At 42.8% G+C, this 16471-nt stretch overlaps 1 protein-coding gene and 2 pseudogenes across 1 annotated transcript; 1 reads left to right on the forward strand and 2 right to left on the reverse strand.

Annotated features, from left to right (window-relative positions):
• Nucleotides 1-5939: 5939 nt before the first annotated feature.
• On the reverse strand, nucleotides 5940-8268 carry LOC133924430 (cytochrome P450 71A9-like; annotated as a pseudogene).
• Nucleotides 8269-8405: 137 nt separating this feature from the next.
• On the reverse strand, nucleotides 8406-10882 carry LOC133924429 (pentatricopeptide repeat-containing protein At1g08070, chloroplastic-like). Its single transcript, XM_062369950.1, has one exon. It carries the CDS (start codon nucleotides 10823-10825, stop codon nucleotides 8741-8743), a length of 2085 nt encoding a protein of 694 aa, XP_062225934.1. The 5' UTR covers nucleotides 10826-10882; the 3' UTR covers nucleotides 8406-8740.
• A 1918-nt stretch (nucleotides 10883-12800) lies between these two features.
• Nucleotides 12801-15521, forward strand: LOC133925521 (glycosyl hydrolase 5 family protein-like; annotated as a pseudogene).
• The last annotated feature ends 950 nt before the right edge of the window (nucleotides 15522-16471 follow it).

Below are 16471 nucleotides of genomic sequence, written 5' to 3' on the forward strand. Positions count from 1 at the left end.
CATATCTTTGACTGAGGTAATTTATAATCCCGATTCTTATGCATTGGAGATTCATCGTCGTCTTGTCAGAAGAAATGAAAGACTGGTTTGGTCTTCAATGCTGACGCGAATGTACAAAGATGGCAAGCGTGCCTCAAGCGGAAATTTTGGAGGAAACATAGGATGTTCCGGCCCTAGCGCTGGCGTCTCCGACAGCAGGGCCGCCGGAGGAAAGGTTGAAGACAGGGGACGCCGCCGCGACGATCCTACTTTCGAGCCTGGCGATCGATCTGTTGGCTCGGAAATTCCTCCTTCGGATTTAGGAACAAGCTCTCAAGGTAAAACGTGTACTTCGCATTTTAGCTTGAAATCTTTCTTCTTTCCGATGTCCCGATTGATTTTTTTTTTTTTTTTTTTTTTTTTTTGGTTATCAGCTACATGGCTCACAGCTCTGGGGAGCCACGCAAGGCGGCCAGGAGGCATCGGAGCCCGTCATCGCACCTATGACGTCAGCCGTCACGACTCCGGCTGTCGCCGCAGATGAGCCCGAGGAAATCCTCTCGGGCGCGACAGGAGAGGGTACGGCGGCCGTCTCCAAGAGGGGCGCGGCGGCGACTGTAGCAGAAGTTCCCATCGGTCTATCAACGGCCGGTGGTGTGTCCGACAGTAGCCCACTCAGGGGCTCTCGCCGGTCACTGTCGGGCTGGTTGGAGGTCATCGAGCGTTTGGACTTGAGCCCCTTGCCAGCTTTTAGAGTGACAGGGCATTGACATCCATCCAGGTAAGTTCTCCTTACTTGTAAATTATTTCCAAGAGTTTCTCTTCCGGTTTTGACCAACTCTTTTTATCTCGTAGGCCACACTGTGACTATGTTGCGTCTATGATGCCGTTGTACCGCCGGTATGCCGAAGTTGAGGCCGAGGTCTCTCTCGTTTCCGCTAGCAATCTAGAAAATCTTCAACTCGAGCTGGTGGAGGAGAAAGCCCATATTGCGTGCCAGCGTGCCTGGGGAAGGTGGTCGCGCCCCACTTGATCGAACCATCACATACGAAGCCCAACACGAGTAGTGCCGTCCAGTAAATGGTAGGATAAGATACAACCACATGTTGCAAATGGTGGAGCCATGATCTATAATGACAGCAAGAGACGCGTAAAAACTGACGATCAACTTAGACATGACGCAACCGGTAAGAGATGGGCTTGAGCCATCCAGCTTGCAATCGCAGCAACAAGCAGGTGAAGAGAATTATTTGTATCTTTGTATGATCAAAGACATATCTATACAACTATATTTGATGGAAACGTTAGAAAAAATTAAAAACCAGATAATAGATTTATTTATTGATCATATAAATGTGAATTTGCAATATAAATGAATATAAAAAACACAGTGTAAAGAAGCTAGCAGCGCAAATACGTGATCACCATACAAGTTTTGTCTATAATGGAACGACATAGAGGATACAAATAAATACAAGAGATAGAGATATATCGAGTACTCTGATGCTAAATCTAGCTTGGAACCGCGTCCAAACTCCAGGGCGAAGGTTTTGATAGTCGTCCTCTCCAGCATCGCACCGCACCCAAACCGCCGGGGCTAGCAGAACAGATGCTCACAGCTATTCCACGGCATTTTGCAGGCAACTCACGGCAGGTTCCGGTCCGCGTTCGCACCGCCCGCCCGCGCCGTGCCAGCCGCGAGCCGCCCCAGGTCACCCAGCAAGCAAGGCCGTGCCGTAGGCGGCAGCCGGTTTCGGGCCGGCCTCGCGAGCATTTTCATCCGCCCGCTAGTGGCTGCCCACGGACGGACAAAGGTTTGGGCCGCTGGAGGAATGGGGTCGGTTTGTGTCAGCGGGCTCGCGCGCGGCTAGTCAACGAGTCGTCCATCAGTCGATCTAGCCGGACCACCAAAACGGCCATTTCCCGGGCTGAATCCCTACGAGTTTTTTTTTATTTGTATATTTTCTGACATTAATATTTAAATAAATAGATTCGTAATGAAAATAATTAAAAAAATAGACGTATTTCGTCAAAATCACTGTTTACAGAAATATTTTTCTTTATACAACACTGTCGTCTTTTGTTACTCCAAAAATTCTAAAAATTTTATACGTGTTTTATAATTCATGTGTAACCTATTTTAATTGGATTCATCTAAAAAGCATGTGTATAATTTAAATTAAAATTCTCGCAAAAGGACTACTTTTATAACTTTTAACAATTGTTAGTGCCTCAAATAAATTTTTAAAAATCTGAAAAAAAATTCACTAATATTCATCTTATGTGATGGACTAATTTCTAAAATTATTTTCTGACCTAGTCTATATAGTGAAAAAGTGAGTTCTTTTGTAATATTCTATTCACATGAAATGATAAAAATGTATATAAATAGAGTATTACAAAGGAACTCACTTTTTCACCATATATTCTAGAATTAAAAATAATTTTAGAAATTATTCCATCACATAAGATTAATATTAGTGAATTTTTTCAGATTTTTAGAAATTTATTTGAGCCCTAACAATTATTAAAAGTGATAAAAGTAGTCTTTTTTAGAGAGTTTTAGTTTAAATTATACACATGTTTTTTAGTTGAATCCAATTAAAATGGGTAACACATAAATTATGAAACACATAAAAAAATTAGTATTTTTTAGCAACAAAAGATCACAGTTTTGTATAAAGAACTGGGAGGGAAAAATACTGCTATGGACAGTATTTTTACGAAACACTGTTCACGCTATTGGCCCTGTGAGCCCCGTCGACTGATTACCGCTTAAACGTCTATTTTTCAATTCTTTTCATCAAAATTATTTATTTAAATATTAATGTTAGATAAACATATAAATAAATAAAAATTCGAATCCCTAGTGCCATACCCAGTATACTTACGGCGCGGGCTCACGTCCTGCAGCCATGCTCGATGTGGCCCGAAGCTTCCACTTCGTGATTGGGTGTGTGCTCCCGTATAGGTAAGATGAGGGAAGCTAATTTGTTTGTTATTAGATTGTAGATTTTGAACTGTGGATTATGAATTTTGTAAATAAAGTGTGTTCTGTGTGTGTCATATATATATATATATATGGATTATGATACCATCTACAATTCACTCAAGTAGCTTCTACAATCCAGAATTTAGGAGAAAACAAATAGGGGATAAGTCATATTTATGATAAAAAAGAGTATTTAATTAGTTATACCTATCTAAACAAGTTAGATATGAGTGGATGTAAGAATTGATATTACAATTGGTTACTCGTATGAAGATGATTCTATGATACTGATAAGTGGATCCGAATTAAGCTTCACTCACAGACCAATATGATACCGTATATTTGCACTCATCAAACCAGATTGCAACAATAGATGTAGGCAACTAAACGAGGTTCTTTTTAGAATTCTACATTTTCGCTAAGCCATGATGGAGAACATACAGGAACCAAACACACTATAGTGACTTAGACTTGCATTTTCTTTGTTCTTGTACAGTGACACATGGCGCGGAGAGAAACATGCATTTTCTCTGGTGACGACGTGACGTGTAAGTATGCAGCAGCGCTGCGGACGTGTACTAGGAGCAATTGCATCATCTCCTTGAATTCATAGGACGACAGAAGATGGGGCTCCTCTGTAGAAAAATAGTACTATTAGGTTATGATTGTGATTTTAGTGATTAATGATAATATAATCGTTGAGATTAACATGTTTATCAAGAATATATGTTAGTATGTCTTAGATACGATACATCAAGAAGCCATCACAATCAGAACAAAGTTTGATGAATTGGAAAAGTCTCAGAAAGATTTGTCTCACTGGATGTTTTGGTGCAAAAAAGTTTGTACTCATTGAAGTATTGTGTCCAAAGGCTGATAGTCTCACCGGATAGTCCGGTGATGAAGGGTATAAAGCACCGGAGTATTTCTTAGAGAGGCAATTCTAAGTGCTGAAGAATGAAGATCAACTCAGGGGATAGTTCGGTGGTCACAGAGATAGTTATATCGGAGTATTTCTAGGAAAAGAAGAGAAGATTTAACTCACTGGATGGTCCGATATGAATGGAATGAACACTGGATGAATGTATCAGAGTGTCTGTTGTTCACAGAGATATTGAGTGGAGTTTCAACGGCTAGTTTCTGAGTTTGTACTCACCGGATGATCCGATGTTAGTACTACTGTTCTCACCGGATCATCCGGTGTTGATAACTTTTTTAAGCGTTGGAAAAACGGCTAGTTGACGGATTTGAGGCTACAAATACCTCCCCACTCAGTCATTTGAAGATGTGGCATGTTGTTGAAGTCCAGAGAATCTCATATACACTTGAGAAGACATCCAAGCCACCAAAGTGCTTAAAGTGATCATCTAAGATGATTAAAGATAAGATTAGATAATATTTAGTGTTTATAGGCATAGAGTGAGTTGTAGCCAGGTATTGCAGCTTGAAAAATGGATCAAAGAGTAATCCTAACTTGTATCAAGTGGTACGCTGACGCCTTAGAGTCTTGGTGACTCGCCGACAATTTGAACCTTAGAGTCTTGGTGTAGAGCGATAGCAAGATACATGTATGGGGATGCATAGACCATTGCCTTGGTGTCTCAAGCTCCAAAGTGATCATGACGACAAGTAACCAGAATAGAGGTCAACGGTGAGACCTTACCTTGGTCACTTGGTGGCTCACCCGGTTTGAAGCCTTGTCTTAGTGGCTCAAGAGTCATGATCAGATGCCAATTAGGAGCATATCCTTAGTGTAGCTCTAACGTGAACTAAGGATGACATTTATGTCATCGATACCACAGGATAAAAATTCTTTATATCGAATTTATCTCTCTATCTTATTTACATTTTTGCATTTACATACTTATAATTTACCTTGCTAGATTAGGTTACAATACTCTTGAGCGGTAGAGTAGAGACACTAGATAAATCTAGAGCATATTTAAATAAAAATTGATATATATTTATCTTATAAAGTTTTAGAAACCATTAGTTTTTAAGTACTAGCGCATCAACCTGTGCAACTGCACAGGGTAGAAATTTAGTTTACGGCTGAATTGTAGATATTTGTATTAATAATAGTTGTATGCTAAGATACATCAACTATTTATATTTAAATATTAGAATGTAAAATATAAATATTTTTTCCATAATATTGGAATCATGTTTATTATTTGTGAATAGATCTAATTTATAATTTTCATTTTATGTGTTATGCAAATTGATTTTTATTTGTTTCTTGATTTTTTGAAATTATTTTTATTATTAATATCATCACCGTATCTCATATTATTTTTTTGAAATACATTATAAATTCTTTGATATTATTTTTTGTGTGATAATCCGTAATATGTTTGCGTTCTGTTATTTTAATTTTGTAATATTTGATTATAATTGATTTGGAAAAGTGTGTTGATTGCTAACGTAACTAAGTTGGAGTTTGCTAACATAATTTTGTTGGACAAATGATATCTATAACAAAAAGGAAGGAAAGGTAAGGCAAGGAGTAGTCTTAAGGCTGGACTCTATGATTTATTTTTTAATCTTTTATGTTGTTTTATCTGGTTGTTGATCTATAGTTACAATTAATCAATCAATTAATTCGACAGTCGGATGTTTTGCTTTTTTATAGGAATTTCTAGAATTTTCTTAAGATTAACATGGAGGTACCAAAAGAAGCCTCCAATTAATAAATATAAGATTCTAATTTATCATTATCTTATAACGTCATCGTTCCTCACACCCTCAAACTCATGACCCCTAACGTCGCAAGAAAAGTGGTTTTCCATCAGGAAACCTTGCCTCTAACAGGAACACAAAAAATTCACATGATCATGACAAATCATAATGTTTCTCGCCTACGTCGCACTTTTCGAATAGAACGTTTTATTATAAGAACATTGTATTATCTTTCCTCATATTAGTTCTATGGTAGTCCCTCGAGGTGAAAAAGATATGGTCCCCTGGCTTTGGTAGACCAACGGATCACTTGTGATCGGATAGCCAAATAGAAGATGGAAGGCTTTGCTTGGAAGACGCGATCTTATATAGGAGTTTGTCCACCACATGTTATATATGTAACGCAAGGATAATTGTAGGACCATATTAGTCCAAGGGAGGAGATATACATGACTTCCACTTCGGGAAAGGGAAAGAATAGGATAGACGCGCCACTTATTTGCTGGACTGAGATCACAGCATCACATCACTTGGATATATTACTTCCCATTTTTGGAAGCGACGAACTGACGAGGCATCCCTGTCGTGTAAGACCAAACTTATCACCGCACGCATCTCCTTTCAGCTAGAAGCACGAGGGGGTTCTTCCTGTGCACCGTCAACGCGTTCTCCTCCTCCACATCCACGCCGCCATGCGGCGCACGCCAGTTCAAAGCAAAACAGCAAGTCGGCCAGCAGCAGCTCGACCACGGCCGTCGCGAAGTGCACGCCGGGGCAGCTCCTCCGGCCGACCCCGAACGGTATGAGCGCGAAGGTGTCGTGCCACGGCTTGTGGTCGCTGAGGTCCCTGCCAATGGCCTTGGCGTTGACGAGCACCCGCGTCTTGGCCGGTATCTCGTACCCGTGCACCGTGCAGGGCTCGGTGGTCTCCCTGGGCACCAGGAGCGGCGCCGGCGGGTGCAGCCGTAGGGACTCCCTGATGACTAGCTTCAGGTAGTGGAGGCGTGGGAGGTCGACTTCCTGGACCATGTCTGTCGGCCACGACGCTGCGCACCTCTTGTTGCGCCTTCAGAAGAACGTCCAGGTGCCTGACTAGCTCCGTCACCGTCCATTCCACCGTCGCCGACGACGTGTCGGTTCCGGCAACAAACATGTCCTGCAAACACAATTTCTGTCAATCAATACGTCTGATTCAGAAATCAAGGGCAAATTTCTACTCTTATTAACATGCGTATGTTCGTACGTACCGTTAGGATGCCTTTGACCTGGCTACGGCTGCTGAACGTGCTCCAGTGAGCCGGATCGACGTGCAACCGGAGAAGCACGTCAACCAAGTCCTCCTCCTTGGACACCGTGAGCTTGTTGTGGTGGTCGTCGATGACCCTATCGTAGAACGCGTCGAGCTCATGGAAGTTCCGCTCCAGCCGCCTCCGCAGGCCACGGAGCGCGTCCAGCCACCCAAGCCACGGCATGTAATCGGCCACAAAGAAAGCACCTAGAAGCATCTGTGTCTCCTCGAGGACTGCCCTTGTCTCGATGCTCTCTCCGCCGTCGTCGAAGAAGGCGATACGCCGCACGATCCTGTTGCTCGTTGCGACAAGCTTATCGCTCGAATTCACGGGAGAACCAGTCCTCGACTCGTCCGCTATGGCGGCGGCGAGCACGGCAGCCTCAGCCTCCCGGGGGCGCGAAGGAGATGTTCTGCAGGCCGTAGGAGAGCCTGGTGGCCGCGTACAGAGCCGGGCGGCCGGACAGGACCCGGTCGTTGCGCTGGAACACGGCGCGCGCCGCGTCGGCGGAGGAGACGACGAGCGTTGGCACCGAGCCGAGGCGACGCAGCATGAGTGGCGCCGCGTGCAGCCGAGCTGGTGGAGGTTGCCGACGAGGGGGAGGCCTCTTGGACGTGGCAGAGATGGCGCGGTGGCGCGCCTCTTGCACCGTGCAGTAGCTGTTTGAAGAGGAGAACGGTAACAAGGGAGAGAAGGACGCGTGCAAGGAGCTCATAAGCTTGGAGCGTCTCCATGGGCATTGCTGCCGTGGTGGCGCTCGTTTTTTTTTATTTTTTTGGGTCACCTGCTGTTTGCCTTAAGCGGCTAAGAAGCAGTGTTGTATATATCTACAGAGTATACGTAGACTGTCATGTGCGGAAGAGATGTGTATCATTTCGCGGCCATGAATGGTAGGACATTAGGATTGGAGATTTGGAGTTTTGTCGAACAAATGGTCCAAATGGAGTTTGAAAATGAATTTGTGGTTGTCATTCTCTAATGGTTCTTGGATGAATCAAATCATACAAATGATAGGTAAGGAATAAGAAAGGAAATAGATAAATTTCATGAATGGTGTGTGTGGAGACAGGCAAGGAATAAGCAAGGAAATAGATAGATTTCAGGAATGCTGTGTGTGGAGGTAGGTAAGGAATAAGCAAGGAAATATATAATTTCAGGAACGGTGTGTGTGGAGCCTGTCAGACAGTAACTATCTGATTTTATTATATTAAGAGTAAAAAAATTAATATTTATAAATTTCCTTATTCAGAAATGTAGTTAAAAAGATTAGCATGCCAATGGCATGAAAAAATGAAAGCAGAAAAAATAAATAAAAGTCAAAGAAAAAAATGAGTCACTCATGAATAAGTTCTGTGTGCTAGAAATCAATAACTTCACAGAACTATCAACTTTGACAAATATGGATGTTGTAAAGAAAATGGGGAGAGATGCAAGGACATCTTTGAAATTCAGAATGCAAAGTATAATTGCTGTCAAAGTTCAGTAAAATAAAATAGGTTAATTCTTATTGAAATTCATGCATAGCACTGTAAACTCTATACACAATCACACCAGACACTAGCTTCCTAATTATTATTCGTGGGCTTACCTACACTTGAAGTTGAAGTACAACCTGATGCAGGCTAGCAGGTTCTTTTTGTATACGCTGAGCAACTGTCTTGTATTTACAGGTTACTAACTTACTATGTCAATCGATCTTCCACCCCCCCCCCCACCCCCCAAATGGGGCAGGTCAGCAGGTGTGTCTGGTGTCCATTCTCATCTAAAAGAAAGGTCTTCAGCGCAATACAGAGAACTGGTATCACCAGTAATCATTGCAGGAGCAAGAACCATCCTTGAAATGATGAAATCTATTCCGGTCTCGAACAACAATCTCCCTACTGTACACCTTCGAAATCAATTTCGTGGCTGAGTGGCAATCTGAGCACACTCTCAGATTCTTCGATAACCGAATTGTTGCACCAGGGTGCAACTTCATCAGGCCAAATGCAATGGCCAGCTTCTCACTGTGACGGGAAACAGACAGTTCCTTCTCACACTCATCAACATCTAGCCTCGCATCAGCTGTATTTGGGACATACCCGGCCATCTTGATCTTGTCAATCATCTCCTTAACTTTCTCGTATATCTCCTTCAACTGGGGGTGATCACTATCTTCAGCAAAGAACTCAAATACCGTCCCATCCACCTCAATGAGACTACACCCTGGAGTTTTCTCAATCCCTCTATCATTCATTGCCCTTCGAATCATTGCTGCATCCTTCCATCGTCCTAGTGATGCATAGATGTTTGACAGAAGTATGTAGTCACCACTGTGACTGGGGTCCAATGAGATGATATGCTTCAGTGCTTCTTCCCCAGTTTCAACATTTTTGTGAACTGTGCAGGAAGACAGTAATGCCCTCCAGATAACTGTGTTTGGCTCAATGGGCATGCTTCTGATAAACTGATATGCCTCATCTATCAAACCAGCCCGCCCCAACAAATCCACAATACAGCCGTAGTGCTCAACTCTTGGCTGGATTCCATACTCCCGAGTCATGCTATCAAAATGCTGGCGACCCTCTTCAACTAAGCAGCTGTGACTGCAAGCCATGAGAACACCAATGAATGTTACATATGTGGGTTTGATATTGGCCTCACGCATAGATGAGAAGAGCTCCAGTGCTTCTCTGCCCCTTCCATTGCTCGCCATGCCCTTTATCAAGGCTGTCCACGTCCATGTGTTCTTCATGGGCATTGACTCAAATGCCTCGACTGCACTATCAATGCATCCGCACTTCGCATAGAAGTCCACCAATGCAGTGCTAAGAACAACGGTGAGAGGCAAACGCTTCCTTCTTATATATGAATGTACCCACCTCCCTGTCTCAAGCGCACCCAGGATAGCACAAGCAGAAAGCACACTGACCATGGTCACATCATTTGGCTCCACCTCAGCAACCTGCATCTCATTGAAAAGAGCAAGCGCCTCCTGGCACTGACCTGCCTGCGTGTAGCCCGAGATCATTGCACTCCAAGCAACCACATCACGGGACCGCATCCCGTTGAACAATCGCCGTGCCTTACCAAGCTCACCACACTTGGCATACATGTCGACCAGCGCGGTCACTAAGTTCCTGTTCCCCACCATCCCCTTCTCCTCCACATAGCCCCCAATCCAGTCCCCAAGCTCGGCATCACCTATTCGGCCGCATGCCGTGGCGATGCTCACCAATGTGACCTCATCAAAGGGCGCCCCAACCTCAAGCATGACCTTAAACATCTCCACTACCTCCTTCCAATCTCCGTCCTTGAAGTACCCTGCGATGATCGCATTCCACATGACCACGCCCTTCTCCTCCACAGCGTCGAACAGCACACGTGCCGCTGCAACATCGCCACAGCTCGCATACATATGTATCAAGCTGCTCAGAACGAACCGATCCACCATGAACCCACGCTTGACAGCGTACACCTGGATGCCGCGCCCTACATCCAGACCACGCATCCTGGAGCAGGACTTGAGGGTGCAGGCGAGCGTGTGCTGGTCGGGGCAGACCGAAGCCGTGCCGAGCATTTCGACGAACAGGTGGAGGGCATCTTCCGCGTGGCCCGCGCGGATTAAACCGCGCATGAGGATGTTGTAGGACGGCGCGGACAGTGGTGGGCGGGGGCCCAGGCGGAACATGCGGAGCGCGTAGGAGAGTTGCGCCGGGGAGGCGGCGGCGGCCTCGAGGAGGGAGTGGAAGGATTTGGGCGAGGCGGTGAGCTCGCCGGACTTGAGTAGAGCCGCGTGGAGCTGCGGCATGTGGCGGAGAGATGCGCGGCCGGGTGGAGGATGAGGCGGTGCCGGCGCGGCGGGACCGGGGAGAGCCGCCGCAGCCGGGAGGACGGCGGTGGCCATTCGAGTTCGCTTGGGCTTAACCGCACCAACCGGCACTTGCCTTTCGTTAGTTATCCAACCAGCAGCCCGTTTGAGACACTGACATCTGGGTCCACACGTCAGAGGAACATGGAAAAGGTAGGTGGGAATGGGAAATGGAGAGAGTGAAATTTTTTCTCACGTTTAGTTTCGAGGATTAGTTTTTTTTAATATGGGAAACCTCTTCTTCATTACTGAGTAATGAAACTACCGTTTAAGTATCTTATAACTAATCAGAAAAGATAGAAGCTGAGAAAAACGGTTCAGCAGGGGTATAATCTGTTTTAAGACTTAGAACATATAAAACTAAAGATAGAACCAAGGCACTACAGACTGCGCGATAAGAAACAGCATATTACAGCCACCGGAGAAAGTTTCTGAATAAATTCACTAGGCATCCTCGATATCCTCAGCAAAATCTTGATTTTCAGCATTACTCTGATCATTATCACCAAAATCTTCTAAAATGATCACATGAGTGCTGGAAGAACTCTAGATGAGAACAGCTGATAATTAGCTAGAGCACTCATCACTGTGCGGAGCAAGGCCTTAAGCCCCTTGCACCAACTAGTCTTTACTCAACCCCTTCAGGAGATATGCCCAAAGATTCAAAAAAGAACAAGCGTGAAAGATAATTTCACTAGAATCACGAATTAATTTATTATCAAAACAAGCACGGTTCCTTGCTTTCCAAATAGCCAAGCAAACTACAGCCAAACCAATCACATGAAATTCCTTTTTCTAAGGCAGAAACTTAGCAATCCAACTAAAGAAACAAGAGACAGAATTAGGAATGGAGTTAGCACCAATGAACATGGCAACAAAACCCCAAACTGCTTTAGCTACTGGACACAGGAAAAATAAATGACTGCAAGATTCTTTTTGGGTGTAAAAATAGCAAGTCCCATCGCTAACCCATTTTCTTTCCAACATATTATCCTTAGTAAGCAAAACATTATTCTCTAAAAGCCAAAAAAAACTTTAATTTTTAAATGAATCTTAGCTTTCCAGGTATGCTAAAAAAAATGTTAGGAGAGCCTCTCACTAACCACTTTTACATGGATTTAACTGAGAAATTGCCACTCTTCTCAAAAGCCTAGTAAAAACTAATGATGTCAACATATCTCTAATGAAATTCCAGACTGAAGATCACTACAAAGCCATCTCTTGAAGTTAAATTCCAATTTTTGTGATAAGTATTATAAACCAGAATATCAAAATCAATATATATTCTATAAAGGCTAGGGAAAAGCTCACACAAAGGTTTTGAAGCAATCCAAGAATTCATCCAAAACCTTATGTTTCTATCATTCTGAACATTGATCATCCTATCTTAAAGGTAAAACCCTCTAACTTTAAATAGATCACACCATCTGTTTATGTTGCACCCCAACAAGAATATCACAATGAATATATTTTCTTCTAACAATTTATTGCCACGGACCATCTTTCCTATCTAATTTTCACCACCATCTACAAAGGAGGATAATATTCATTTTAGAAAGGTTCTTAATACATAAACATCATTTTTTTTCTTCGGTTTATAAATAATACTCCATTTAATCAGATGATGTTTTTTAGTTTCACCCCTGCAAGAAGAACCTTCTTCTAGCTTTATTAATATTGTCCATAACAATTAGGAGGATTAGTAAATGAAAAGGGCGAATGAATGAGATATAAGGGGTGGAAATCTTTTCTACATTTGGTTTGGAGGATTGGAAAATAAAGATGAAGAATAAATGAGATATAAGACTCTCATTTCCCATCAAAAGGAGTGGGTTCTAAGCATAATATATATTCTCTTCTACATCGAGTTATTCTCTATTACTACTCTATTATAAAACATATATATATATATATATAGACACACATACATACACACACTCTCTCTCATATCTTTATCCTTAACCCATCGTTTTATATCCTAATCTGCATCCTTGTCCCTAACCCGGTGCTGAGCCAAACCAAGCACAAACCAGCCCAAGGAATTACCATGGCGGCCTCCTCTGCCATTCCATTGCTCATCGGCCTCCTCACCTTCCTCCTCCTACCCGCTGCCGCGCCCGTGCGCGCAGCCTCGGCCTTGCTCCCGGCGCTGCCGCTCTCGACGGCGTCGCGGTGGGTGGTGGGCGCGGCGGGCGGCCCGTGAAGCTGGCGTGCGCGAACTGGGCGTCGCATCTGGAGCCCGCGGTCGCGGAGGGCCTACGCGCGGCGCGCGTGGCGGCCATGGGGTTCAACTGCGTGAGGCTCACACTTGACCGACCTACCTCGCCACCAACACCACGTTCGAGTCGCTGCCGCTGTGGTGGTCGCTGGAGCGCCTCCGCATGCTGGAGTCCGTCGCCGGCGTGCGGGTTAGCAACCACTCCCTCCTCGAGCTGCCCCTCATCGATGTTTTCCCCCGGTGGTTGTTGCTCAGTGGAATACCCAAATTATGTATTTTTATTGGCCGAGAAATAGGTTATTGCTTCTATGGGGGTTGTGAGGGATGAGGTTTTACCTCTACTTTCTTCTGATTTTGGCGCCATTGATCAAGCCTTGAAAATGTGATTGGACCTATGAGGACAAGTAGAATCATTTGAAATGGCTGCTTACACATACCTTTGAATTGGCAAGTAGTATTGGGGTATCGGCAGTCCTGGAAGGTCCAAATGATGCTGGATTTAGGGCATGTTTGGTTCGCACCTAAATTTGCCACGTCTAAGTTGGCTTGTGACTAACAAATTCTTAGTCATAAGTGTGGCAAAGTTAGTCAAAAAACTAATTGTATAATGTGTAGGTTAAGGGGCTAACAAAGTGTGGCTTGCCACAGTTATGGCAGTCAATCAAACATTTGCTAAAAAAATCTATGTCCTGACTAACCTTAGACATGATAAACTTAGACGCGAACCAAACATACCCTTAACATTGTCTTACCAGATAACACTGTAGTCTATACTGGAGTAACAGACGTTAAATTAACAGTCTTCTCTTGCCGTAAGCTATAGGCATATTAAATAGCGGTTCATGTCAATTTTACGTTTTCTGGAAAAATAATCATTATAATGGAGGAGTGACTGCCTTATATTGTGTCAAGAAAGGTTATGTCATGAATCAATTGAATTATAGCTAAACCAGCAGTGCACGCTATTTTTTTTAACTAATATAAGTTGCTTCAGAAGTTCAAACTTTGCAGATAAGAGGAAACTTGAATGCACAGAAGCTCATTAGTTCTATTTCATTTCACTAAAAATGGTTTCTCTGTTGCTTCAGAAGTCCAAATTTTGCAGATCCGGGATTCTTGAAGCACAAAATTTCATCATAGAGCTCATCAAAGAAGCTTAGGATATCCTTCTCTTCCTTTTAATAGTAAGAAACATCTTCTGCAAGCTGAGGGCTGAACCCTAATCAAGAAAGATCTTATCATTTGAGCTATTTCAGGAAATGCAAAGAATAGATGTTCTCAGTAGTTCTCCTTTTGTTCTTATCCAAATAGTTTGAACATAGACAACATATCTACTACTCACCAAATTGATGGTCCGATATGAGGGTGCCTTGCAAGTATCAATGCGCTCTAGCCATGACTATGATAGATGCCAACTGTTGGATTAGGTGGGTTGTTCTTTTTCCAAATCAGGTATCTGGTTAGTTGGCCTGGTAATATAACAAAAGCAATGGTCATGAACAGAGGAGTAATGCATAGCAGAGCTCATCTGTCCTATTTTTCTTGTGACATGGGCAGAATGTCAGACTAGACATCAAGTTAAGCTAAAAAATATTTTGATATCATGGGACAAATAAATTCTGATAATTATAATTCTTCTTACATGTATCAAATTTAGAGTCTGTTTGTTTGCACTTCTGCTTTTGGCTTTTCTGAAAAGCTATGCTTTTGGTTTTTTTGAAAAGCTAATTTTTTATTTTAGTTGTTGTCTTTTATAATAAATTTTTGGCTTCTCAGCACACCAAAAGTTAGAAAAACTACTCTCATCTAGCTTCTAATTCATTTCCTCAGAGGCAGACTTTTAGCTTCTTTAGAAGCCATTTTTTAGCAATCCAGTTTGTTTAAACTTTTAGCTTCTGGCAGCAGAAAAGTCAGAAGCAAAAGCCTAAACAAACATGCCCTTAATAACCATAGGAAGTGGTGTCAGCTTTGGCCAGCAAATGTATTATGGTCATACTTGATAACCAAATGACCACTCCAGGATGGTGACAAGTACTTTGACCCAGAAGAATGGTTGAAAGGCCTCAGTGCAATGGCAAAAATATTTAAGAACACAAAAAATGTTGTGGGCATGAGCTTCGAGGCTCCAATCAAAATGTTAGTCTATGGTACAGGTATGTTGCTGTCATGGAAAATGTCTTCTTCTTTTTTTCATGTGACTCCTGGTAGCAAAAATTTTATTTACAATATAATTCCATCTTAGGTGCATGCAATTAGGAGCTGAAGCTGTGCATGCAGCAAACCCTGATGTCCTGGTTATTTTGTGGGGCCTGGATTTTTGACAACACTCTCAGCTTCTTGTTCTCAGAAAATGTTGAACTTTCATCTACTGGAAAGTTAGTTTATGAGCAACATTGGTATGGTTTCTCAGATGGCGGCGATTGGGAATTTCAGAACCAAAACGATGTTTGTGAGATGGCTGTTGATTCCATAAGGACAAAAGGGCTGTTGTGGAAAGCAACCTTGTTTTGCTGAACCATAACATAAGCTTCGGAATATTTCATTCTTTTTTGGTACATTTGAGTCCTCAACATAACAGTGTTCCAATTTTTTATTTCATACCAGAAATTAATTGTATAGATATGAACTTTGGTTTATTCAATTGCATTTATGCACTGATTTAACCCTTATAAAGTGGTCAGAAAAATGTGGGTTTTAAACAGGGGACTTTGATAAAATGTATAGACATGACAGTATGCAGGAAATTAAGCAAAACTGAACTTCATAACATGTGTTAGTTCACTACATCTTGATCGTGGCATTGTGTACTGAAATTTTTTCAACCAGGCCGTAATTGAGATATGTTTATATGCCAGGCCCTGGTCTACCAAATAGTCTAGAGCGATACAACATAATATTTCATCCCCAAACTGGGCTTTGTGTCTTGGTAAAACCTTCAAACGCTTGGAACTACACCTCAGCGGATGGGCTAGTAGTGAAAAACACAGGACAAGTCCGTGGGCGAGAACACAAAGCTTGGCACTGATTGCAGCAAATCCAGTTCGGAGTGGCAGCCGATATCCAGTTCAAGGATGCATGTTTCAACTGAACTGACTGAAAATGGAACCACAGTGTGCTTGGATGCCAGTCCTGATTGTGGTATCAAAACAAATCAGTGCAATTGATTAAGCGTAGATCCGGCCTGTAATCCTGAGAGTCAATGGTTCAAATTTATCTTAAGCAGTAGAGATATACCTGGCGGCTCCTCCATCTTGCAGTTGCCATCACTTGAACCCTGGCCTCCAACATCATTTAGTTCATGAAAATTTGGGTACATCACATTTTCATATGGTCAAGGACGGACATAACAGAGAAGTGGAAAATCCACAAAATTGTTCAATCCTGTATTACGGTCGTCTTGCAGCTTGGAAAACAATATGTAATTATCTCCAAGTTCAGTCCAGGCTTGTCCAAAAAGGTGGGAA

The sequence above is a fragment of the Phragmites australis genome, chromosome 7 (genome assembly GCF_958298935.1).
Source record: "Phragmites australis chromosome 7, lpPhrAust1.1, whole genome shotgun sequence".
Taxonomy (NCBI): Eukaryota; Viridiplantae; Streptophyta; class Magnoliopsida; order Poales; family Poaceae; genus Phragmites; species Phragmites australis.

Bases quoted from the DNA above. Each gene is read 5' to 3' on its own strand.
- LOC133924429 (XM_062369950.1), bottom strand. From the start codon at position 10,825: ATGGCCACCGCCGTCCTCCCGGCTGCGGCGGCTCTCCCCGGTCCCGCC.